Source organism: Mixophyes fleayi, chromosome 4 (assembly GCF_038048845.1).
Source record: "Mixophyes fleayi isolate aMixFle1 chromosome 4, aMixFle1.hap1, whole genome shotgun sequence".
Lineage (NCBI taxonomy): Eukaryota > Metazoa > Chordata > Amphibia > Anura > Limnodynastidae > Mixophyes > Mixophyes fleayi.
The window spans coordinates 71,546,170-71,572,940 of NC_134405.1; the positions used below are offsets into that span (position 1 = coordinate 71,546,170).

Genomic DNA, 26,771 nt, shown 5'->3' on the forward strand with positions numbered 1-26,771 from the left:
TGATTGCATGAGCCATGTTTCTGTTATTGCCAGAAGGTTGAGGTTTTTTGAGAGGAAGAGATCATGAACGGAGGTAAGTTTGTTACAAACAGAGCGTGCATTCCAAAGGGCACATTTAAAGGACTTGGGAAGAGAGGGTAGACAGGTGATGTGTTTGAGGTTTGCTATAGAACGGTAGTGTTCTGATGTATGTGTGTGTGAGGAGTGTGGGGGACCTGGATTAGGTGATATATCACCAGCTAATAGAAGCAGAGTGAGCGAAAGATAGGCAAGGGGATTGTAAGATGTGTGGCCTTTTATTTTCTGGCGACAGGTGGAGGTTGTACTTGTTAGAGATAATAAATAGGACAACAGTTCATGGGTGTTAAATAGAGGTGAGTGGAGTAATGCAGGTGCAATATGAACAAATTTGTGTGTTGGTGGAGGGGTAAAAGATGACACAGTCCTAAAGATCATGCCATGAAATGAGACTAAGAAAAGCAATTTGTGAAACATTGTGATAAAAGGGGAAAAAGCAAAAAGCAAGGGTATTTTAAGAATTACCTCTTAGCAGTCTTCCATATAAATAGACAAGTAGTGCAGAAATAGGCTGTGGCAGATGTAGCTTATTGCTGGGAGTAAAAATCAAGTCAAATGTAGTCCAATGTTTGTCCAACTGTGTTGTCTAACTGTGCATTTTCGTCCACTTTGTGAGAAAATCCCACTTTGTGCAGAAATCACACACGTCTAACCCCACATACGTCTCCCCATAGAATGACCAGTGTCCGTTGTTAATTTATTGACATTTTGTAAACACAGATAAACCAGTCCCATGCCCTATGTCAACAAAGAAGTTCAATTAATCAATCAATGTAAGCACGTTTACAAAATCACATTTTAGGCCTAATGGTAATGGCCTTTGTTGGACAAAAGGTCTGTCCGACACTGCTTGTTCATCTTGGACCCAGACTTTGCCAATTTACCAATCTACATAAGTGTGAGGTCATGTAATACATCTTTAAGAAAGGAACTTGCAATCCCCTTTTAATTTTTGGCATATTTACATACTATATTCCAGGTGAGGTGACCGATAAAGCCAAATAAATGTTGTCAAAGTTCTAATTTAATGCTTTGTATGGATTTTGAAAATGTGATTGTCTATAAACAATTGGTAAAGATTTATTTTCAGAATTTTTATCCTTCATAATCAGAGGTATCTATTTAAAACTTGTTTTTTTTAATAATGAAATATGATTTAGGGTAGTAATGGAATATGATTTAGGTCAAGAATGTGGGTTTGGTCTTATGACATATATGAATACCTTTAATACTTAATACTTTCCGATTGCCATTTAAATCAATTGTTGCCTTTTAATCTAGCCAAGAGAAGTGAGAGTAAATAAATATTCATAGTCTTGGATTTTGTCATATTTACCTTAAAATGTGACAAGGAGTTAAGTTGGGTATAGACTTGTAACAAGTCGGGCAAGAAAGTACGTTGATTAGTATTAAAGAAATCAATATTCGGTGTCCTACTTATTTACATATCAGGTGAGCACCTGGAGAGTATTAAAATGTAGAGAGGGATAGTCCCTATGCTGGAGTCACTTGTCTACCACTGCCTATGGGCATACTTGCCAACTCCCGGAAACTTGTCCGGGAGAGGGGGCATGACTGGAGGCCCTCCCTCCAAACTGGCGTGAATGACGCGATTCTCAGTGAAATCCAAGATGCGGGAGAAATGCCAGCTCGCCCGGGAGACTGACCTGAATTTGGGAGTCTCCCAGACTTTCCGGGAGAGTTGGCAAGTATGCCTATGGGTCTGTTAGACACCACCCTGAGCACCAAATTTTACCCCGTGGGGGTGAGTCTCAGCTTAGCAGCCTATTTGTAATATTTTAAAGTAAAATAAAAATGCAGGTAGCCCACTATGACACCAGCCAATCCCTGACTCAGAAGTCATTAATTGCCCCTCTCATCACCATTTCCCTTTTGCCTTTGTTCTGTCCTAGTGTTGGTGGTAAAATGCTAATCTGAAAAGATTTTCTGTCAGATTTTAAGGAGGCCCTTTAGAATGTCTTAAAGCTGTTTCTTTCAAGTGAAATTAACTTGCCAAGCGAGAATGTGAGCTGCCCCCTACTTTTTCCATTTTATATTATGCCACACAGTAGTGACCTCAGTTCATATTATGTCACACAGTAGTGACCTCAGTTCATATTATGTCACACAGTAGTGACCTCAGTTCATAATATGCCACCGTGTAGTGGGAAATTGGGGCAACATGCACCATAATGGGGCATGGTGACGTTAAAAGGGAAATGCGGCCACATCACCTTGGACTACCCAGAAGAACGTCATCCGCTTCTAAAGGACTGTGCCGCAACCTTTCTTTAAAAACTCCCCAACAATACCTCACACACCTGCTGCTGGTAGGGCTGGGAGTGGGTCTAGCTAATCAATCAAACAACCCCATCCCCGAATAGGTGTGTGGGGGAGGGGAATGTGTTTCCGGGCAACTGAAAACTCTCCTTAAGTGCGCCCTCTTGGTGGCCATGTTAAGTTTCCTCAGACCTGGCTTCCGCTGGGGCTGTATATCAGGTGGAGGAGCCCTTGCAAATTTGGGTATTTTTCCTGGTCTTATCCTTACCAGGGTAAAACTATTTAAAGCAGGGTGTGTGCCCTGAAACCAGGAATGTCTGGTCGCACATATCCCAGGCTTACTTACATTTCCTATTCCTTCCTGGAGAAGGAAAATAAAATAAAATATGGGTAGGACCTGAGGCAGCGATTTGAATAATCAAGCTGGGCAAGGTGAATAATGCTTCATTACTTCCCTGCTCACTGATTCACTTAAGTGGGCGGGGCTTGATTGTGCAATTTGCATAATTATAACTCGTCTACAGTTTACAAGATGGTGAGTTGCCCTCCCCACCAATAGTGCAGGAGGTCTCACAAATATCAACCCAGTAGTGTAGGCAACTATTTAATAACCTGGGTCCATTAAAATCTTAAAGGGATCTTTATTTAGGAGCTATGAAGGATACAGTGCCAAATGAATTCAGAACAATAAAAATAATTTAATTGCGCTTGAGCAACATGACTATAGGTTTGCCGTCATATCCCTTGTAGAACTGAGCCCGTTCATCTGCGCCGCTGGTGTAGTGGTATCATGCAAGATTCCCATTCTTGCGACCCGGGTTCGATTCCCGGGCGGCGCACATGTATTTTTTTTGTTTTTATTACTATTATTCAAAAACACCTTAACTGCGTATTTTCTTTAAACAGCCATGTAGGTTTTTGAAATAGGAACGTTATGTACATTGTAATAATCCGTTAATAAATGTTTGCCGTCTACTACAGTATATCATCTACAATCAGGCATTTGGGAGGGGCAGACTTTTCCGGGGTCCTCAGTCTGCGCCTGCGCCATCCCTTGTCGCCGCCATCTTGTGGTGACGGTTTCTCTCGCATTGTTCCAGGCCGGGGCGGTGAGAGCCAGTGGGTGACGACCAGTTCAGGAAACAAAAAAGCATCAGAGAGCGGTGTCCGGTGCTTTCTAACGACGATCACTGATTCAGCGAGTCGCCAGATCGGCTTTGAATTTATCCCTCTAAGCCTGTCTTCCCGCCGGGTCCCTTAGGACCGATAGGGGCCCGGAGCCTGGAGCCATGGAGGACGAGCTACCCAGGACCCTGTGAGTTCCCGAGGCCCTATGGCCATAATAAAACTGGATTTTTTTTATTAATAATGTTATTATTGGCAGGTTTCATTGTCATGGACACTGTTGATGGTCTTGTGGTCGGTACTAGCAATAAAGGGAACCGCAGCCATCAGTCGGTGCCTGGGCTTAGTAGTGGGGCAGAGCTCGGGGTTTAGTAGTGAGACATAAGGACGGCCCTGGGCTTCATATTGGCACATAGGCTCGGCCCTGGGCTTCATATTGGCACATAGGCTCGGCCCTGGGCTTCATATTGGCACATAGGCTCGGCCCTGGGCTTCATATTGGCACATAGGCTCGGCCCTGGGCTTCATATTTGCACATAGAGACGGCCCTGGGGTTCATATTTGCACATAGAGACGGCCCTGGGGTTCATATTTGCACATAGAGACGGCCCTGGGGTTCATATTTGCACATAGAGACGGCCCTGGGGTTCATATTGGCACATAGGGATGGCCCTGTTTAGTCTTGGTGATTTTATAGACTGAGCAGTTATTAACACTGCATTGGATCGTTGATCATTGTAGTGTAGAAGTCTATTTATTTTTACTATTTTAAATAGGGCACAGTGTGTTTGTAATGGTGAGGCCTGGTAACATATGGATGTAGCTGGTGCCTGGTCATTTAAAATGTGTGCTCTCTTTATTGGCCTCTGCAGTATAGGGTTTGGTTAAGTTGGAAATCATTCAGTTAGTATTTGTACTACATAAAATATACACAGGGTCTCATTATTAGTATGGCCAATTATGGAGCATAGGTGGTGGGGTTGTTGGTAACATAGATCATAGTCTGTCATATTTGCACTAATGAATATTATTTACACTAGGAATATTAGGCAGTGACTTTAGCTGATAAGCTGTATACCAGTTCAGCGTACAGGATGGATGTTTCTGTATCGGTTATAGGTACACTAATAACATTTTAATATAGACAAACTATATATATATATATATATATATATATATATATATATAATGAAATATCCTCAAAGTTGAAGACATTTATATCATATGCCTCACTTCTTGAGATACTACCCACTTACAAATACTTGCCTCCACCGATTATTGGTTGCTTCTGCTCACTGTAGTGTTTTTCATATTGTCACATTCACCCTCCTTGTATTTTACCATCTTTTTTTCTCATTCATGTCTTCCTTTAGAATACCAACTGGGTAGCGCAGCATAAACTGTTCCTTGATTAATATTAGTTGTACCTTTTATAGTAGATCATATGAAAACTTACCCACCATTCTCTGTATTATGGGGGTACAATTCCTGGAATTTTCACTGAGCTTTTAGGGTTCATATTCCTATCATGTTCCCACAACGGAGGTTGGGATGCATGGATAGATTGCCTGTTGAGCCTTATGTTAGCTTGGCCTCCTGATCACATCTTTGTGCCACATCAGGACATTGACGTTTGAGCACCCAGTGCGACACTACACGTGCTGGCACCTTAAATATCATTGCCCTGAGTTATCGCAATAACGAGCAGGAGGCAACATAAGGCAAGGCTTGCCACCTCTCTTGCATTGGGCCCTCTGTGTGTAGACAATAGTCATAGACCCCCAACAGTGCATGGGTTGGGTTTCCTTGGATAGATCCCCACAATTCAGGTAAGGGAATGGAGAGTAATTTCAGAGTTCTTACTACTTAGCCATTAAGCAATCTACATGGTGATTCAAAAGTCGCAGTACACCCTTTTATTTCAAAAACTCTACAGGAAATTGGGAAACCTGAATACTCCAGTAAGGTATGGGTGACGTGGTCTATCTTTTACGGTATGTACCAAATATGGGCGCCGTCTTGAAATCGGCCCAATTTCTGTAGAGTTTTTGAAATAAAAGGGTGTACTGCGACTTTTGAATCACCCTGTACAATGTTTTCTGTGTAATTCTATTAAGGTTTCTAGTGCCAAGACCTGATTTTTTTTCCACTATAGTTTAAGCTTTCTAATACTAATTTTTTTCTTTTGTTTTGTTCACCCAGCTTTCTTTCAAGACATTCCTTCTTGCCTTCTTACTTTTTTGGACTGTTATTCCCCCTCTTAAATGTCCACGCCCATATCTTTCCTCCCCTTTCTATATTAGTCATAATTTTGGCTCTAAACCTGTTACATTTTCTTTTTTGTTTGCTTTCATATATGTTTTTTATGTGTAATATTGACTGATGTCATGTAACCAAAGTTAATCCCCCCTTTGTGTGGTTTACTGAACAACAAACACTGTTTGTGTACCATGCTTATGGTGTTGTGTAATCATATTTATTGTAAAATGTGGCTTGAGCATAATTGACTAAAGGTAAAAGAATATTGAGATTTTTTTTTTTGTGATCGTGTTAACCCTATTAAAAATATATTTTTAATTGTATTATCACCTTGTGAAACTCTGCAAATATAGCATATTAACAATATACACCTGAGGTACACGCAGAACTAAAACTGAAGTATTTAAACATATTAAGCTCAATTTGTGCAACCATGTAGAAAACTGATCTTTAAAGGAGAACTATCCATTTTATAGTGACACAACTTCAAAAATTATGATTTGTTTTTTTAAATACCGTTTTTAATGTGACACGCATAATTTAATATCACTTTTTCTATGTGGGGTGGTAACATTCAGCCCATTGCCATCTTGCCCCCATACGTGTTGTTTGGGGGTAGTTCCTATCATACTATCTGTACAACTAAATACTGAGTGAAGGTAGGGGGACCGTGTAACATTTGTCTCAGTACTGACATACATGTGAGCATCTGAAAGTTGGAGGAGTGTTGCTGTGTAAGTAGAGCGTGCTGTTACTTGTTACCTTCTACCAATAGTGCACGTATAGACATGGTGCCATCCCTGCACCCCAGTTATCAATGGTAATCTAGTGACCTATTAAGGGAGCCAGGAACCATTGTTTAATGGAAAAAGCTAAGAACATTATTTCCAAGTATAAAATATAAAACTGTCCATTAATTTAGTAAAGTGAAGGTTCTTATGTAGTTGTAATGAGTATTTCTAGCACCTTCTTGACCATTGTGACTTCACAACCTGCACAAATACAAGGTAGTCCTAAGAGCGAATATTTTTACTTCTATGGTGACAGAGGAGAGATTTTAACGATAATTTCAGATGAGGCAATGTCATCTTTTTAATGGAAGAGAGGGAAACAGCGCTAAATGACACTCTGGATTAGATATTATAAATATGAAAAATTGGTCAAAAACCAGGGCAGAATAAATAATACTTCAAACATTTAATAATGTACATACATGTATTAAGGATCCGGCAATATAATAAAATGAAGAGATAATACTCCCAAACATAAAAACCGCAATCAATCAGGTCATATGAACACATAAATGTTGTTAAGCTGCATTAATATGGAAGCCACATAAACCATATTATATATATGGAATAGAGAAAATGGTATAGTAACAATAATAATGATGTTGAAGGTATTGGTAACCGGAATGTAGAGCCTAATAAAGTGTCCAGCAATAGCTGGGAATGGCGAAAACCAACGGTACTCACGATCCCCTAGTCTCAGCTCAGTTCACGGCTCTCCGGATTTAAGTGCTTGTACAGCTATACGCTGTTAGGTGTCCACAATGTCATAAAAAGCACAACCTCCTTGATGGTTGAATGTAGCGGCTTACTCCAGCGTGCAGCGATCAGCACGTGATGGTGTGCTGAAAAAACCTGCCCGGGCAGAAACAAGGAACCAGATGTCAGGTCCTTCACAAGTTAATTCCGTGTATGGAATATGTGTTCAGACTCCAAGTGATGAGCGGTAGTAGTGTATCCCACAGCGATAGGCGACGCGTTTCGTCTCAGAGTGAGACTTTCTCAAGCCAAAGGTAATGTCATTTTTTTTATATAGCACCAACATATTCCGTAGCGCTTTACAATTGGGAACAAACACAATAATGAAACAATACTGGGCAATACATACAGATGGAGAGGTAAGAGGGCCTTCATCATAGCTTACAATCTGTAGGAATATCTTTATTTTGCTCACAGGACAGGAGATAAAAAAAATGTAATTGATATTTTAACAAGGATGAATATAATTTGTTTGACTCTTTTTGAGACCATCACATGCAGCCTCCTACCATTTTAGAAACGTTGCTTTCATGAAAGTATCCTTTTCTGTTCTAAAATATACTACTTGATTTAGCCTCTCATGGCTTAACAGTCCCAATTTACACTCATGATTGAATTATTACATGTGTCACTTTTGTGTTTGTGAAGATTTTTATTACATTGCACAAGGTGCACCGAGAAGTGTGCTGACAGAAAAGATGAAGGTGGGTCCCTTTACTAATGTAGTATGAGATCCAGGGACCACCAGCTCTGCAAAGCACTCTCCGTGACATTACACATAATGTGCAAGAAGAAACGCTCTTACTCCACCTAGATCTTCCCCTCTGCCTGTGCAAACTTCTGTTCTTCTCCAAAGGCTGCTATCTCATTCCACAAACCTAGCTGCTTTCATAAATGAAGGCACATTTCGTGTACTGGACATTGCCTTGGTATATTTCATTATTGGCTGTCTTAAGTAACTGTTTGTTTCTCTCCATGTATGGTCTTATGACCTTAGATAGCATTTACGTCAATACTTTGAAGACAATTGCTTTGTCAGCATAAAGTCCTCATTTCATAAAACTTCTTGTTTGTGTAAATTGGCTTAATGGGAACATGAGTGATAGGCACAAGTCATGTTTTCAGGATTTCTGTCTGTAGAGACAGGTGGGATAATTACTGACTCAGCCAAATAGATATACTCACCTATGCATGATTAAAGAAATCCTGAAAACATGAACTGTTGGTAGCCCTTGAGGACTGAGTTTGGACACCTCTGCTGTAGATGGTGAAAAATGTAATGTTACTTTTTTTTAAAATGTGTATCTTCATCTATAAATGATTTAAACACTTGAATAAAGGCAATATGAACTGGTCTCTGACTTTTATAGTGCCATTTAGGCATTGGTCTTTCACCAATTTCTTTCTTTACAACTATTTATCTCAAATGTGCCAAGTTCTCTAATTGTTTTTACAGAGCCCAGTGTCCCAGGTAAGGGTTAATACTCCATAAATAAGAATCTGACCTTGCCAGTGGGGTTGTGACATAGGAAGGCATCCACATTTGGATATGGCACATGCTGTCTTTGCTCTCTCCAAGCAAATTTATGACACAATGTAATAGGCACTTATGTGAAGGTTCTTTTCATTTTAAATTTTAGGTGTCCTGATTTGGCCTAATGTTCCCTTACCGTTAGTAGGAAACTGCTGTATGGTTTCTAATTGCTTTCATATCATATGCTCTGCCGTCTTAACCTTCTGCACAGTTGGGGAATTGGCTCTCCTGTAGTCCTTTGGAGGGCGCAGACAGAGAAGCTTAGCGTCTTACCATTATTAAGGAACATCGTACAATGGTATGAGGGTTGACAAGCAGGTCATCCATGTGCATCTCTCATCCCCACATTATATACTAGCCATGTAGCATCAAAGGTTATACAGTAACATTTTTACTATCTGGGGGACACTGCTACCGTGGGGTTAAGGTGAGAGCGCAGGAGCTAGCACAGATTATACCAGCCATGTGCTTGTGCGCACATACACAACCAATTGTGCCTCCACACACAACATACCATACATACCCGCACATTATAGTAACAGATTGTGCCCCTTAAATAAATACTAGCCATGTGCCCACAGAATATTGTATCAGTTTATACCCATGCACATATACCAACCACATGCCCCCCCAAAACATAATCTTCCAAATTTGTACACGGATTATTGTACCCGATATGTCCCAACCACCAATAATTTGTTGGCTATATGTATTGTATCTGCTCATGTCCATACACCTAAAATAACAGCCAAGTGACCATGTATTCTGGTCCTGTGCCCCCACATCATAGACTCCAGAGTGCACAGGATGGTTGTATGAGGACCACTTCCAGTGATTCCTGTGGCTTATAAATCCTTTCAGCTGCCTACTGTGATATTACAGTTTATGTTGAAACGCACTTCATGATGCAGTAGTAGAACGGCGTAATAGGAGGTATAATCCTTACTGAGGCAGTGAAGAGTAGCCTGCTTGGTGTGGATTCTAGAGGGAGGACAGAGCATACAAGCGAGGACATGCTACAGTCGCCAGGGTGCATTTATTTAGTCGACCAGGACTTTTACAGCACTGCTCTGGGCAAATTTTGCCCACGTGATAAATAAATTGAAAATATTTTTCTACTTTCGCAGAGGTAATTGTTCCAATGCTATTAGCAGTTGGTATAGGGCTTGTTTTGCCACTTTTCTAAGAAAAAAAAAAAAGAACAGTGCAAATGCTGATTGGAAGCGATTCATTTCCTTGCTCTTTACTGCTTTGCCATACTTTAGTAATTTTCCGCTCTTTAAAATGTAATCAGATGGTACCTGTATTCTTCCTAATTTCACTTTTGTTCTTGGCTTAGTTACGTGGGGAACCTGTCTCGGGATGTCACAGAAGCACTGATTCTTCAAGTGTTCAGTCAGATTGGTCAGTGTAAAAGCTGCAAGATGATTATGGATGTAAGTATAGGATTCCAGTGTAATCTAAACATTTCTTATTATGTTCTTCTCCAGTATAATCAGATCATTTAATATATACCTGCTTATAGGTATGTACAGTCATGGCCAAAAGTTTTGAGAATGACACACATTATTTTTTAGTCTGAAGCCTCAGTTTTTATGATGGCAATTTGCTTATACTCCAGAATGTCATGAAGAGTGATCAGATGAATTGCAATTAATTCCTCTTTGACATGACAATGAACTTTATCCCAAAAACATTTCCACTGCATTTCAGCCCTGCCACAAAAGGACCAGCTGACATCAGGTCAGTGATTCTCTCGTTAACACAGGCGAGAGTTGACAAGGACAAGGCTGGAGATCACTCTGTCATGCTGATTGAGTTAGAATAACAGTCTGTAAGCTTTAAAAGGAGGGTGGTGCTTGAAATCATTGTTCTTCCTCTCTTAACCATGGTTATCTGCAAGAAAACATGTGCAGTCATCATTGCTTTGCACAAAAAGGGCTTCACAGGCAAGGATATTGCTACTAGTAAGTTTACACCTAAATCAAGCATTTATCGGATCATCAAGAGCTTCAAGGAGAGAGGTTCAATAGTTGTGAAGAAGGCTTCAAGGTGCCCAAAAACGTCCAGCAAGTGCCAGGACCATCTCCTAAAGTTGATTCAATTGCGGGATCAGGGCACCACCAGTGCAGAGCTTGCTCAGGAATGGCAGCAGGCAGATGTGAGTGCATCTGCACGCACGGTGAGGCGAAGACTTTTGGAGGGTGCCCGGTTTTCGAGCAGGTCAGCAAAGAAGCCACTTCTTTCCAGGAAAAACATTAGTGACAGACTGATGTTCTGCAAAAGGTACAGGGATTGGACAGCTAAGGACTGTGGTAAAGTCATTTTGTCTGATGAATCCCCTTTCAGATTGTTTGGGGCATCTGGAAAAACGCTTGTCCGGAGAAGGAAAGGTGAGCGCTACCATCAGTCCTGTGTCATGCCAACAGTGAAGCATCCTGAGACCATTCATGTGTGGGGTTGCTTCTTGACCAAGGGAGTGGACTCACTCAAAATTTTGCCTAAGAACATAGCCATGAATAAAGAATGGTACCAAAACATCCTCCAAGAGCAACTTCTCCCAACCATCCAAGAACAGTTTGGTGATGAACAATGCCTTTTCCAGCATGATGGAGCACCTTGCCATAAGGCAAAAGTGATTGCCAAGTAGCTCGGGGATCAAAACATTGACATTTTGGCTCCATGGCCAGGAAACTTCCCAGATCTTATTCCCAATGAGAACTTGTGGTCAATCCTCAAGAGGCGGGTGGACAAACAAAAACCCACATATTCTGAAAAAATTAAAGTATTGATCAGTCAGTATGTGGCACAGAAGTTGATTGACAGCATGCCAGGGCGAATTGCAGAGGTCCTCAAAAAGAAGGGTCAACACTGCAAATATTGACTCTTTGCATAAACTTAATGTAATTGTCAATAAAAGCCTATGACACTTATGAAATGCTTGTAATTTTACTTCAGTATACCACAGCAACATCTGACAAAAAGGTCTAAAAACACTGAGGCAGCAAACTTTGTGAAAACCAATACTTGTTATTCTCAAAACTTTTGGCCATGACTGTATACTACATATAGGGATGGTCACTCATTATTGCACTTTTCATTCTGCTTTACGTACCACAGCAGAAATTGTATTCTTAGAATCAATAAGATTTAGTTTTTTATTTGCTTTAAAAATTGTCTTCTGGTGTTTTATGGACATTTTCTCCTCTAACATGATGTTTGTATTGCGCAGACTGCAGGTAACGATCCCTATTGCTTTGTGGAGTTCTTTGAACACCGTCATGCTGCTGCATCTTTAGCTGCTATGAACGGACGAAAGATAATGGGCAAGGTACGTTAATTTACAACCTGTATTCCGGGTGACACCTTCCAGGCACAAAGGACACCTCTTATAATTATACTGTAATATAGATTCTAAACATAGTTTTAATTCTCATTTATATAGGAAGTGAAGGTCAACTGGGCGACCACTCCTAGCAGCCAGAAGAAAGATGCAAACAGTAAGTTTCTTCCCTTCCCTATACAACATTCTCTTGTATACAAATCCAAGTAATTACTTAAAAAGCTGTACCATATATTAGATTGATTTTGATAATCCTTAGATCACAGTTTCTCAGCCTATGATTATCATACTTGGCATAAATGCTGATTGAGGTTACACCCTGTTTAATTTAAATTCAACCATATGTTGCATATGTATATTGATCGTATTAAACCAAATAAGTGTTTAGATAGATGGTAGGGGTGTGTTGGTGGTACTTGATAGAAATAAAAAGGGGTTGAGAAAAGCTGCCTTAGATGACTTGTTTTGCTGTCTATGTGCTAATATATTTAAGAACCAATCTAATCTTTGTCATCAGGTAGTTCCGTTGTCAGCACACTGCGTTCTCAAGGTAATTGTGTCTTCTTACAGATAAAATTAAATCTCTCGCGGGCGACCAGCGACAGTCTGGCTATTCCTATCCACTCCTTTCTTCTGCCATCACCCACCCGGGCTGCCTCTTTTCCTTTCACTTACTTTGGCAGCACGGAGATCATTAAGTATAACCACTGGACCCAGCAATCCCTTAACCTCTTATCGTGTAATAACATTGGTGTCGTTGGAAATACTGCTTCCATATTAGGCCGTTCTGTTTTAAAACGCAGTTGTGGAGCTACATATATTTCTATTCAGATGTCAATTATTCAATTGTAAAAGCCTATTTAAATGAATAGGTTTGAATCCATTAAAGCTATGATGTGTTACAAAGAGCCAAAAAGTCTTTCACTACTATTAATGCAGAAAATGCCTTCTTAAAGGGAAACTATCATGACTTTTTTTTTTTTGTGATAGTTATACGTCTAAGCTTAGGGGAATTAACATGTCCCTAACTACTTTTTAATTGCCATTATTATCCCGCTAAACTAGAGAATAAAAATACAAATAAGCACACTAGGATCTGATTGGAGACATGCAAATTGCACCTTAGTTACCCTTAGACATGATACTAACTTATTGTAACCAGTGGCTTATGTGCATAATTAGTCACAACGCCACTTGAGTGATTTGCATGTCTCCACCCACCACTCCAACAGGGAACAATCCATTTTCATTCTCTGCTGTGATTAATGTTAATTGCTAAAAACTAGCTATGTTAATACCATTTTTTTCCAAGAAGAGCTATTCACTGTATTTAGTATTAAATGGTGTTTTGGCTGCTTGTAACCTTCATGAATGGTCGGTCTGAAAATTCAACCAAATTTATTTCCTAGCATTATGCTCTGAAGGTTGCCAGCACCACATTATTATCTACCTGAGCATGGCTCTGCCACTGCGTGATTCCTTCTTTACTTTACATTTCAATTGACTTCTAACCAATCCCTTTATTGGGACATTAAATTCACTTCCTCTCTTTTATCCCTTCTTACTGTTTCTGTTAATTAAAAGTAATATTTGTCAGCAATATCTTTGTCATATATATATATATTTATTTTTTTATTTAAATAAGTGATGTGGTTTTTTTAAGTCGGGGATATTGTATTGAAATGCTTGCTGGCTACACAGATTTTTTTTCCCATTAAATTTTCACTATATATCAAATCTTAATGCTGGTGTTCATAAATCTAGTAAGAGAGCTGGTTTGCTAGTTAGTTGCTACACTGTCTTTGTCAACTTTAAAAATGTGAAAATGTTGTTTTCCCTTTTCACCCTGTTCCCATCTACTTTCCCCAATAAGATCATTTCCATGTTTTTGTTGGTGATTTGAGCCCAGAGATTACAACCGATGACATAAAAGCTGCCTTTGGACCTTTTGGGAGAATATCGTAAGTAAAAAAAGACTTTGTTTAACCTTTGATGTGTAACTTCAATTTCCTATAGATACATGCTGCGTTCTCCAAACCTCTCTCAAAATAATCTCACTATTGCATTTTTATTTTCTTACTGTTAACTGGTTTTTAATATTTAATTTCTCAAAATTTACAGCTGGCCACAGACCAAAAAGGGGGTTAACGCATTGACCTGAGAATTCAGTTAACAGGCCACGTATGCCCTTTTTTTTAATTCCTATTTTTTTTCATATATATCATTTTTCCTATTTTACGTTTTCTTATTTTTATTTACATTTAAGTAATTTTAGAATGTGTTTGCAATGATCAGGATGAAAATTGCATGGTTTAACTTTTTCACAGCTAGCGTGGTCTGCAGAGCACCATTGTTGCAGGTCTCTTCTGCACTGAAAGAGTTAAAATTACAAGTCCTACATTGAAAAGGTGTACAACTAGCCTTAGGGTTAAATGACTCGAGTTTTCAGTCGCTTGCTTTAGCCCATGCTTTTATGTGGAAGTAGCCATGTTGTGAGTGGGATCAGCTGTAGTTTGTGGTAATGTGTCTTTAGGATCAGTCAGTTTGCATGTACACCTGATTACGTGTAATTTTCACCCTCTTGTTTTAATTAGAGAAGTTAGTTTCAGCTCCCACTGACAGATGTAAGAGGACTGCTTTTAAACGTTTTTATTTGCTGACGCTTCCTACTTTGGCTTTTAATAAGGGACAGAAGAGTGATTTAGGGGGCACGGTGTGGTCTGTTGTGATTTGGTTCCCTTATCTGTATGTGTTTAGACATGTGACTCCATAGGTAAATGGCTGTTGTTTTTTTATTTCAGAGATGCACGAGTAGTAAAGGACATGACGACTGGAAAATCCAAAGGCTATGGATTTGTGTCCTTCTTCAATAAATGGGTAAGTTCGTTAGTTCCAGACATAATCACCTCCACAACTTTAAAAAATAAATAAATTAACTTGAGGGTGTGTTGTAAATTGGAATATTTTTAATTTGTTTCCTTTAGATGCCAGTTGTTACTAGAGGTAAAATTGTATATCCACCAAGGTTAACCCCTGTAAAGGGTTTACCCTGGATATACAATTGTTCCTCTAGTAACAACTTCCATATTTTTAATTTTTTTTTATTGTGGAATAACTTTCAGGGGTATATTCAATTAGGTTTTCAGAGCGCACCCCATAGGGATGCAAAGGGAACTCTGCAATGTTGCGGTACCATTTTGTCACTTTATACGCGCATCTGCTCGTGTAATAGCGCAACTGAAAAGCTAATTGAATATGTCCCTCAAACTTGAAATATATTTAAACATGGGTAAAATGTTACAATAAACATAGTTCTCCTTAAAATGCACAATTGGTTCTTGCTATAACACTTACTCGACAAATCGTGAACCTTCTGGCACAGTCGTGTTGAATACCATTAAAGCAAAGTGGGGAGAACTAACGGAAAGTAACAAATATAGGGACTAGTACAAGTTATTCATACATTTATGTCAGTGTGTAGTTTAATATTCCTGGTTGCGTTTGGGGCACGATCATTTTGCTTACAGAGATGTGTTTTAGTTGTCAGCCAGGATTAACCATTTATATTTTCATAGGATGCAGAAAATGCCATTGCGCAGATGGGAGGTCAGTGGCTCGGAGGACGACAGATCAGAACTAACTGGGCCACTAGAAAGCCTCCTGCCCCCAAAAACACCTATGAATGTAAGTTTCTAGGATTTTTGCTTATATTAGACTTGTTTTGCATAACACATTTGTGCAGTGTCTTTATACAGTTCATTAGTGATTTTTTTTTTTTTTTATAGCCCATAATTGATTTGCAGATTACCACTACTTAAGGTGGCGACGTATGCCAATCCTACCGCTCAGTCCAAATTCCCAGTAATAGGATCACTGTCCAGTTTCACCACACACATAGTTGGCCAAATTAAACGAGATCTGGGCCAAGCATGCAAATAAATATCCATAGCGATCGTCCACTTCTTGGGGCCACATATGCAACAGTATCATAGTGTATGGGCAGTATTGGAGAACTAAGGAAATATTATATAAAAAAAAACATATGCTGAGCTTACCAGTTTGCCTATCGTTAATGCATATTGTTGTGGGGGTGGTTTTTCTCCTCCACTGAGCTTTACATTTTGGCCAATATGTATCCGTTCAGTTTGAAAAGAGAGGGGTTGGAGCTCTCACATTCCAACGCTCTTCTCTGTTCACTAAAATGAAACTTGATGGCTACATCGATTGTCAGGTTTTGTTATCATTAAGACTGTTGTAGCTAATTGCACAATTGTCACTGTGGATAAATTGGCTATTTGAAATCTTGTTTTCAGAAAGTATAAACAAGTGAATAAAAATGTTCCAAAACATTGAAATATTGTTTGGAGGATATAAAATGGAAAGACAAGTCCTTGCTACTCAAACCTACTCCCCAGGAAACAAATGGGGGGCCCACCCCCTTCTGTTGACCTCTATGGGAAAGCATAGCAGGCAAAAAATTGAGTTCTGCCCCATCTCTACCCCAATACAGTAAAACCACACTCAGTTGTCCAAGCCTGGGTCAACCACTCGCCTCCTGCTAGCCTAAGCCAGTAGTTTTTCTCACAAATTGGTTTGGGAGTGGCATGGACAGACTCCTTCCTGTAACAAGAGTACACAGTGCAATTTGTCTCTAGTCAGGTGGGGGGACAGGGTATTGTGGACTCATTATACATATAGTGTGTATGTGTGTGTGTGTGTGTGTATGTATGTATATATATATATGTGTATATATATATATATATATATATATATATATATATATATATATATAGTGTGTGTAAAACCACTGTAATTGCCTTATCTCCAAAATCTTATATTTTGAGATTTGCCGCTTGTTTGAAGGAACACTTGTGAGTCTCATACCCCACCCGTCCATAGCTGTTTGAGCTTTCTCTGCAGCTGTAGATAACCAAGCTTAATGTCTTCAGTGCTCCAGCATTAAGTAAACTCTGGTGATCAGTGATGTAACAGAGCAGGCCCCAGGACAACCCTTTGAATGATGGGTTAATAGAGATCTGGTGTGTATGTTTTGGTTTTGTTTGTTTATACTCCATGCAGGTAGCAAAATTCTAACAGATTAATCCCTTGTTATTAGTTTAGGAGTCAATTCACTTAGAAATATATGATCCAGATGTGTCATTAACTCTTTTCCCTCATGCAATCCAGATGTCTAGACTTGAGTATGTATGTGGACACTTTATTAATATATAAAATAATGTAATGTCCGCCTATCAGCTTGAGTATATACCAGTGTTAGACAGCATAAAAAAACATTTTCACAAGAGAATAGAACATGTTAAAAGGATAAACACACTTTAGTACATTAACAAATAACTTCATAACCTTGAGATGTGCAGGTAAGTTCTCACTGATGGGGCTGCACTGTAGTTGTAAGGTTGGATGGTCTGGTAGAATATAAATGACAAATTAAGTGTTGTCATAAGTTGGTTGGGCACCAAGCAACATATATTAAAAACTAGCCCATATTGCAGAAGGAATATAGTCAATGTTTCACCGTACAAAAACAGAAAACTGCAGCAGTGTTTTTCAAACTTTATAACACAAAGCAATATTAGAGTTGAATATAAATGCACTGTAATTGTATTACCTGCAATCTTACTATATGTATAGTATTTCATGTAAAGCATGACTAGACCCCCAAAACTGAAATCTACAGATTTCAGTTATAGAGATAAATACATTGTTTAGTGTGAAAAACCCAATGTTGCCTAAAATAATGTATAATAATTAGTGAGATCACTGTGGATGAATCCATCAATCCTCGTAATGCATTCTGCCACAACAAGTCTACAAAGCGGTCACTCGAACACTGCCTAAATAGAGGGGCATCCTGCTGCAGAGTAATAAAGGAGAGCACAATTGACATATTTAGTTTATAAATTCCAATTTTAATTAGTAGATTTACTTGCTCTTTAATATAACAATTGCATCCATGTTTTTATATTAAAGCAAAAATGTAGGGACAGAAGAGCTCTCACCATGAGACATTGGTATGTTCATGACCATTCACTACCTGCACTCTTCACACCCAGACTTACCTTCAAATACATACACTTTATACTGACACTCAGACTTTCCCCTCCCTCACACAGCATTGTGCACTCTACCCTACCATCTCCAGTCTACCAGTAGCACTCTCTGTCTGTCCTGGCATTTAACTGATATACTGTTAATTAGCAAATCAGTTTTTTTTTTTCCTTTCTTTCTTTTGCATCATGTTTACGAACTGTCCTACAACATTTTATACCCCTGAAACAAGTGTTGAAATGCTAACATCTCAGGTGTACAATAATTTGCAATATCTACACAGCATACACATGACCTTTCTTGCAATTTATTTGTCTAATTTTTAGTTTCAGATCCATATAATTGTCATATCTTACACATCAGAGCACTATATCCGTGTATATATCAGTGCTATCTGTGCACAATGCTATATTGCAAAGTATTACTTTTAAATACCCGTTAACATAGCGTGCATGTGTGTAAAGCACTTAAATGCTTATACTCCATTAAAAACACACACACACACACACTTACCAAACCTATGGAAAACTCGCATACTTTAATGCACCCTCTTGTAATATGAAGCATATGTTTACACACAGGCATTCATATTGTTATTTAATAATTCTAATGTCACAACTATCAAGGACTGGGTCAGGATTGTGATTATATTTAAACATGGTCGACCTTAACGCAAGATTGACTGGTATAGCGCACAGACAATGATTTCTTTCCTTCATCACATTTGCAGCCATATAAATGGAATTCTGGCTGCATACCATGAGACAGTGAGCAGGATAGAGAGATTCTGTTTTTAGCAGGATTTGTCCATTGTTGCATATGTATTCCATGAGGTAGCATCGTCCTTTTCTACAACTAAACTGAAAATGCAGTTTGTCTTGTATAAAAGAGCTCCTAACATACTTATATTTATGTAGCTGAATGCGAGTTATACTACTTCTAGAAGCCATTTCACACTGAAAGGCCCACTGTCTGTGCACACTGATAGGCTGTTGTCTGAGGAACTGTGTAACTCCCATCTTCCCTCACAAATGTATCTCAAAACCTTCAATGCTGATAATCTTTACATAGGTTAATAGAAGTTTTTTTTTTATTATTGGCTCTTTTATATAGGGCAATCTGTGTTTAGCCTTCTTGTAATGTAGGGAGGAGGACTACATTACCCAGAATACCATACTGTGCTTGCTTGCAGCTTAGTTTGTCATTTCTGCATGGTATAACACATGCATATTTCCTGGCTTTTACCCATTTGTCAGTAGAAATATTGAACCAGTGATGCTAAGTTCACAGAAGCCTGGCATCTCATATCTCTGGATGTACATCTTTAGAATAAAGTATTGTAACATTTACTACATTGTACATCCTAAATCTGAACTTTATGCATGCTCTTTTGGGGCTCAGGGTGTATGGCCTTTGGTCTACCTGTTCCCTACCACTGGTATATACTATATATGTGCGTTTGGTTATGTAGGTGTGTGTAATTTATTTTCCTTTTTTTTTTTTTTTTTTTTTTGATGTGATCAAATAGTTTAATCCTTAGAATGAAAAATTTCATATATGTGCTTTCCTTTCAGCCAATACAAAACAGTTGTCCTATGATGAAGTGGTCAACCAGTCAAGCCCCAGCAACTGCACTGTGTACTGCGGTGGTGTTACATCTGGGTTAACAGGTAAGCAGGGTCTTATCAGTCCAGCTTTATCCTTCCCTTGTAAGAGGAACGTGTATCTAATCTCTCTCTCTCTGTCCGTCCAACAGAGCAACTGATGCGTCAGACCTTTTCCCCCTTTGGTCAAATAATGGAGGTCCGAGTCTTCCCAGATAAAGGGTATTCTTTTGTAAGGTAAGTTGATAACATTTTTTGCTTGATTATAAAATATTTTTGAATGATAACCTGTAAGTGTAGGTCAGTTAAGTACAATGGTGAATACTACACGTTTCTTTGACTCTTAAACGTTTTTTATGTTATTGAGTTGCTCCCTTGTATTTGTTTAGCAGCAGAACTACCAAAGAGCCATTCTATTACCATAAGAGGCATTCATTTTGGAGGGTTACAACAATATTCAGCTTATAACTACTACAAACTAGTGAGATTACTGAAGATTAGAGAAACCGATTGGAATCTCATGAATATTAGTTTATGAATTTATAAACTGTTTCCTCAACCCATGATGGCTTCAGCAGTTGTTGGGTAACTCGTACGCTTAAGCGTTTTGGTAAGACACAAAAAGTGTGTACATCATTTGTTATGGTGGCAGAGCATCAGCGCAGTGTGCGAATACAGCCAAGTAGTGGAATTAATTGTATTGGTTGCTAGATGTAATGATAAACCTGCATCTTCTACTGTGCTATAACATAGAAGACTTTTTTTTTTTTTTAACTCTTTATTTGTTACAAGAGGAAACAGCATAGAAAAGAGCAAACAACAAGTAAAAACCAACTGTTTTTTAAGATGTCTCCTCTTATTTAAATTTTTTATAGTAGAAGGAAGGGGTAGGAAAGAGACAGGAAACAAAACGGGTTAAGGAGGGGGAACGGGGGGGGGGGGGGAGGGTTGGGAAGGACAGGCACGTATATCACCATACCCATTACAAAGGAGGTTGTAAGCAACATATTTACAGAATAACGACCTATAAAATAAATAAGAAAATAAAAAGTAGACTGCAAGATATATGGATCTCTTACCCATGGCGCACAACGACCAACCTGGAGGATCCGGAGACGGCCCAGAGTTTATGTACCGTTAGAGGACGAGAGAGCCAAAGGGGGTAAACGGCTACGGCTTTGCTGGAGATACCACGGGGCCCAAACCTTGTCAAAGTTGTAGGATTTATCGTGAAGGTAGCATGTAATACACTCCATGCTTGCGATATGCCAGATGTAGTTCCGTAAGGCCTGCATAGAGGGAGGGTTAGGCTCTTTCCAGTGTTTAGCTATTAGTGATTTGGCAGCAGCTAGTATGTGGGATATCAGCTTGTTGGAAGGGGCGGTCTCATCAGGGATAGGGCGAGAGAGAAGGAACGACCAGGGATCCATAGAAGACTTACGATTTTTATTTGTAAGAAGGCCAAAAAGGGTGGGGGAAGCAAAGGGGGATATTCAGAGAATCAATTGGACGTTTGCTAGTTTATCCAAGTTACAGAATGTGCTGCTGTTGCCTAACGTCAAAATGCCTTGTACATGCTTACAGCTACAGTGTTCGTTGTGTCTATCTGATTAGGATGGAAACCTAGTTGGGTGGTTGTGATTAATTGTATTCTGCATTAAAATCTTGACCCCGCTTCTCCCTCCAACTATCACCCCATATCTCTCCCCTTTGCCTCAAATTCTCGAAAGGCTCGTCTGCAGCTGTCTCTCCTCCTACCTTTCTGAACATTCCCTCCTTGATCCTCTCCAGTCTGGTTTCCGCCCCCTTCACTCCACTGAAACTGCCCTGGCTAAAGTCACCAATGATCTCCCCTCTGCTAAAGCCAGGGGCCACTTCTCCCTTCTCATCCTCCTTGATCTCTTTGCTGCCTTCGACACCGTCGACCTCCCCCTCCTCCTCCACACCCTCCAGTCCTTTGGCCACTCAGGCCCAGTCTTGTCCTGGTTCACCTCTTGCCTTGCTGACCGTTCCTTCTCCGTCACCACCTCTGGGTCTCTCTCCTCCTCCCCGTCCACCCTTCCAGTCGGGGTCCTTCAGGGCTCTGTTCCGGGACCCTTACTTTTTTCTCTATACACCTCTTCCCTGGGTGAACTCATCAGCTCCTACGGCCTCAACTACCACCTCTACGCCGACGACACTCAACTAAACCTCTCCTTTCCTGATCTCTCTCCCTCCCTCCTCTCTAGGGTGTCCGCCTGCCTCTCTGCCATCTCCTCCTGGATGTCCTCTTGATTCCTCAAACTTAACCTCGCCAAAACTGAACTCATAGTCTTTCCTCTCCCTCACACCTCGCCCCCTTCTGACCTCTCTCACTGTCGACAACACCTCTATATCCCCTCCCCCCCCCCCCCAACTTTGCTGCCTCTGTCATCCTCGAATCCTCTCTCTCCTTTGGCCCCCATATTCTCTCTTGCTAAATCCTGCCGCTTCCAGCCGTGTAACATCGCTCGCATCCGGCCCTTCCTCTCCCAAGATGCCACCAAATGTCTTATTCACTCTCTGATCATCTCCCGCTTGGACTACTGTAACCTCCTTACTGGCCTCCCTCAATCTCATCTTGCTCCCCTTCGATCTGCACTTAACGCAGCCGCTAGGCTTATCTTCCTTTCTCGCCGCTCCTCGTCTGTTTGTCCGTCCCCCCCTACCAATCTCTTCACTGGCTCCCCTTCCCCTACAGAATCCTGTTCAAGCTCCTCACTCTTACAAGGCCCTCACCAACTCTACTGCACCCTACATCTCTACCCTCCTCTCTATTCATGCTCTATTCCGCCCCCTCCGATCTGCCAATGACTGTCGCCTCTCTTTCCCCCCCTGATCTCCTCCCATGCGCGTATCCAAGACTTCGCCTGCGCTGCCCCCCTCCACTGGAACAAGCTCCCTCCCTCCATCAGAACTTCCCCTAATCTGTCCAGTTTCAAACGGGCTTTAAAAACCCCACCTTTTTCTTAAAGCCTTCCAGTCTCCCACTTAACTTCCTACCTTTTCTTCTGCCTCTTCCCCTTCATTCCCCTTCTCTTATCCTTATCCTCCGTTCCTCCTTCTCTCCCTCTCTCCCCTGTGTCTCTCTGTCTACCCCACCCCTTAGATTGTACACTACTTTGAGCAGGGTCATCTCTCCTCCTGTCTTCACCACTTTTAACTCAACTCTCAGCTACCTAGCCCTCCTCCTCGAGGACCCTCTGAACCCCTCTCGCTCCCTCTCGTTTCCCTGTCATCCGTGCCCTCCCTCTTGGGCTCCGTCATATGCGGACCTTCCCCTCTTCCCTCCCCCCCTCACTGAGTTACTGTGCTCATTGTTTACTGTACTGTGCTGTCTCACCTCGTATTGTAATTTTGTTTGTCCCTGTACGGAGCTACGGGCACCTAGTGGAGCCCTATAAATTAAAAATTAATAATAATAATATTTTTGTTGAATAAAACAGCCACATCCTTGTCTGTCGTCTTGCACAATATTGGGTTGAACGCATACGTTTGGGCAGGTGTGGCTGCTCTGATAATGAAACAGAAGTAGCATGGGGCAGTAAAATAGGAGCTCTGTCAGTGTAATGAACCGCTAGGGAAATATGGTTGTGCAGTGTATATTTAACGCCATTCATGATTTTGTCACTGTAGATTTAGCGCTCATGAAAGTGCAGCTCATGCCATAGTCAGCGTGAATGGAACCACCATTGAAGGCCACGTGGTGAAGTGTTACTGGGGCAAAGAGACTCCGGACATGCTGAATACTGTTCAGCAGGTAAGAGAGGTAAAAACTGAATGGTATCTTTTATCTGCCTTTGCTCGTTCTTGTGTGTATATTGCAATTTTTACATTAAGCCGATATAGGCATGCAGGACAGTACCATGGGAAATGTGAATTAACGTTTATTAAGTACAGGAATTCAGTATAGCAAGTTCAGTTTGGATAATTAAAGGAAATGTCCACCTAAATCAAATATTAACCAGCCTTCCTCCCCCAACAATATATGGCAGTGGTGCGACACCATTGATGACCAGTTGGAACTAAATCCCAATGTGTCGGCAACTCTGGATTTCTCCTGTCAGCCAGATATTCCCTTTTTGGTTGATCTCCTTTACCTGGAGTGAGGGCATTGTCAGTGTATGAGTCTGCTGGTAACAGTGCCTGCCCTCACCAAATGTGCTCTAAACAACACAAATGGCCGAGTGATCAGAAAACATTCATATCTATAATAACAATACACAATGTAAAGCTCATAAGCAGACATCTAGTTAAGTGATGTCATTAGAGAACATTGCAGTTCTTGTGTCAGACAATGCTGAGCCTGGACACTGCCTCTTGTGTGTGCCTCCTACAAGGATGCCTTTATAGCTTGCTTCATGCAGCACAATGTAACTTAAATCCCTTGATAGGTTTTTTGTTATCTGTTTAAGAATAATGGCAGTAAAGCAGACTGATTTTTTTCTGTTTTAAAAGGTCGTTTCACCTTTTGTGAAACTGTTTTACACAACCTTCCATTTCTCCCAGCCTATCAAGTCCATTTGTGTGATGCAGCTGTTCCCATTTATTTGTATTTGGAACCTCTGTGGGTGAGTTTCACAAACATGTAGTGGAAGAGTGACTTGATAACATTGCTTTAATGGAAACCTGCTCCTTGTTGGATGTAGGCAACTCTCATCCAATCAGGAGACCCCTTCTTCCTCTGCTCTTCTGCAGCAATACAAGTACTGGACAAATCTATGTTCACTTCCACTGCCTATCTTTAGTAAATCCTCTACAAGGGCTGAGAATGAGGTGTTAATCCTTCACTGCTTTCCTTTGTTTGTCCTGTAGATGGAGGTGTGCATTGTTTGTTTTTCTAATGGAGGTTTATATCTGTGTTCTTTTCTTGTTTCCTCCTTCAGCAAAGCCAAATTAGCTTCCCCCCTCCCTATGGACAGTGGGGACAATGGTATGGAGGAGCTCAGCAAATAGGCCAATATATGCCCAATGGATGGCAGGTGCCCGCATACGGAGTGTATGGACAAGCATGGAATCAGCAGGGGGGGTTTAGGTAAGAATTAAAGGTGTAAATAGTAATGGATGCTTAGGGGGCTCCCTAGCCTGAATAAAATAGTTTTGCATAAGATGTCATTGAATTATATTGTGCATATATGTTGTATACCTAGAAAATATAAGGATAATACAACTCACCTAGGAGTTTCGTGGCCATATATAAAAGCATGAGGCCTCAGTAAAGTATTTATAGGTATTAATAAGGGTCATGAACTCGCACTGGTGCCAGTGGTCTGAGCGCTGGTGATGTGTAAACCAAGAACAGTGTGTTACATATTTCTCCCAGGACCCTTCAATATAAGTATATACATTCTGTAGAACAACACAGGGCCCATTACTCTGGTTCACTGGCAGATAAGCCCTGTATTTGGTTTTATACACTATGGTATTTATAAACTTATTACATCATGATTGTTGTGTACTGTTTACTGCAATTATTTATATAGATACAGTAATACTATATTACATATACCAATTAACATCTGACCTTTTTTTTTTTTTTTTTTGCTTGCAGTCAAACGCCATCGTCCGCAGCAGCATGGGTTGGACCAAATTATGGTGTGCAACCTCCCCCGGGACAGAATGGAACCCTGATCACAAACCAAACAGGCTATCGTATGGCTGGATACCAAACGCAATGAGAGGAAGGACTCCCAACACGCACCAGCAGTCTGCTGCTGGCCCATTTGTTTACTTTGATACCATTCTATAATCATGTCAGTGCAGATGTCAGATACAGTATATTTATTAAAACAACAGCAAAAAGTAACCATTTTTTTAATCATGACATGTTCATCCACTCGGTTAAGACACAAACTACAAAAAAAAAAAAAAAAATTACTAGAGATGCTGGATGTTTGCCAATTTTTGCCTTCCTTTTTCATTATTTTAATTTTTTTTTATATATGTAACTGTTACTTAACCCTGTCTCTCTTGAAGAGGACAGCCAAGCCTTGCTTGCCAGATCTTTTCGTCAGTAAAAGGGGTTAAGTTCCTTTGAAATAATAAAAAAAAAAAAAACAATGCAGGGATCACTGCCATTTTGGGCAGCAAATTGCACAAAAACGTCTTTCTTTTTCTTTCACTGAAGTAGTGTGCAGTTTTAGATTGCATTCCTAGTATGATTTGAGATGTATTATAAAGTTTAACTGTACAAAAGTTGTGGCGCTGTGTTTGTAAAGGATTAGATTTTTTTTTTTTTTCTTCCTTTGAATCCTTCAATATGGGAAAAAAAACACTTTCCTATTGTTCAGATTGTACACACTGTTAAAAAAAAAATAATAATCTTTATCCCCCCCTTATTTTTTTTTTTTTAACCTTAATTTGTATCTTGACCATTTTAAAAAATTTTTTTTTTTTTTTGCCTTCTCTAGTTTGCCACTAAGAAGGCTGTTGGTCACTGTCAGATTCTCAAGTGATCAAAGGCTTAAACGTCTAATTCATCAGAAACAAAATGTGACATGATCTGAGCCTGTACGTGAAACCTGTCTCTCAGATGGTTCTAATTCCATGTGTTTTCTGTTCTTGTTTGTGGGGGGTTTTTTTGGGGGGGTTTTTTTGTTTTGCTTTGTTTTTTTTTCTTCAAGGAGGTGCCTAAGAAAAAATCCCCACTGGATTTATTTCTCAAGGATTTTTATCTTCTGTGATCAAAAAAAAAAGTTATGTGGAAACGGGAAATCCTATATTCCTGTGTAATTAAAAACAATTTAAAAGAAAGTGAAATTCTTAATGAGCTATACTGATTTGTTTCATCTATATTTTTTTTTTTTTTTTTTTTTTTTAAACTGCTATAAAAAAAGACAATGTTTTAAATGTGCATAAATATCTAAATTTTTATCAATTTAGTGGTTTGGACTGACCCACTAAAAAGCTGATGG

The 26,771-nt window shown here is 39.9% G+C and overlaps 1 protein-coding gene and 1 non-coding gene across 4 annotated transcripts; both read left to right on the forward strand.

The window, feature by feature from the left end:
- Positions 1 to 3,126: 3,126 nt before the first annotated feature.
- On the forward strand, positions 3,127 to 3,197 carry TRNAG-CCC (transfer RNA glycine (anticodon CCC)). Its single transcript has one exon. It is a non-coding gene; the product is annotated as a tRNA-Gly (tRNA).
- A 203-nt stretch (positions 3,198 to 3,400) lies between these two features.
- On the forward strand, positions 3,401 to 25,663 carry TIA1 (TIA1 cytotoxic granule associated RNA binding protein). 3 transcript variants are annotated; one of them, XM_075207423.1, is made up of 13 exons: positions 3,403 to 3,673; positions 10,163 to 10,259; positions 12,056 to 12,154; positions 12,269 to 12,323; positions 12,684 to 12,716; positions 14,040 to 14,127; positions 14,968 to 15,043; positions 15,742 to 15,850; positions 19,810 to 19,905; positions 19,992 to 20,076; positions 23,494 to 23,626; positions 24,744 to 24,892; positions 25,409 to 25,663. In XM_075207423.1, the coding sequence occupies exons 1-13, from the start codon at positions 3,648 to 3,650 to the stop codon at positions 25,533 to 25,535; spliced, it is 1,173 nt and encodes a 390-aa protein (XP_075063524.1). In that variant the 5' UTR covers positions 3,403 to 3,647; the 3' UTR covers positions 25,536 to 25,663. The 3 variants fall into 3 exon arrangements, with proteins under 3 accessions (XP_075063526.1, XP_075063524.1, XP_075063525.1); XM_075207424.1 differs by having other exon boundaries at positions 3,404 to 3,673; positions 23,494 to 23,617; XM_075207425.1 differs by lacking the exons at positions 15,742 to 15,850; positions 19,810 to 19,905; positions 19,992 to 20,076; ... (1 more) ...; positions 24,744 to 24,892; positions 25,409 to 25,663 and adding an exon at positions 14,288 to 14,347 and having other exon boundaries at positions 3,401 to 3,673; positions 14,968 to 15,032.
- Positions 25,664 to 26,771: the final 1,108 nt, after the last annotated feature.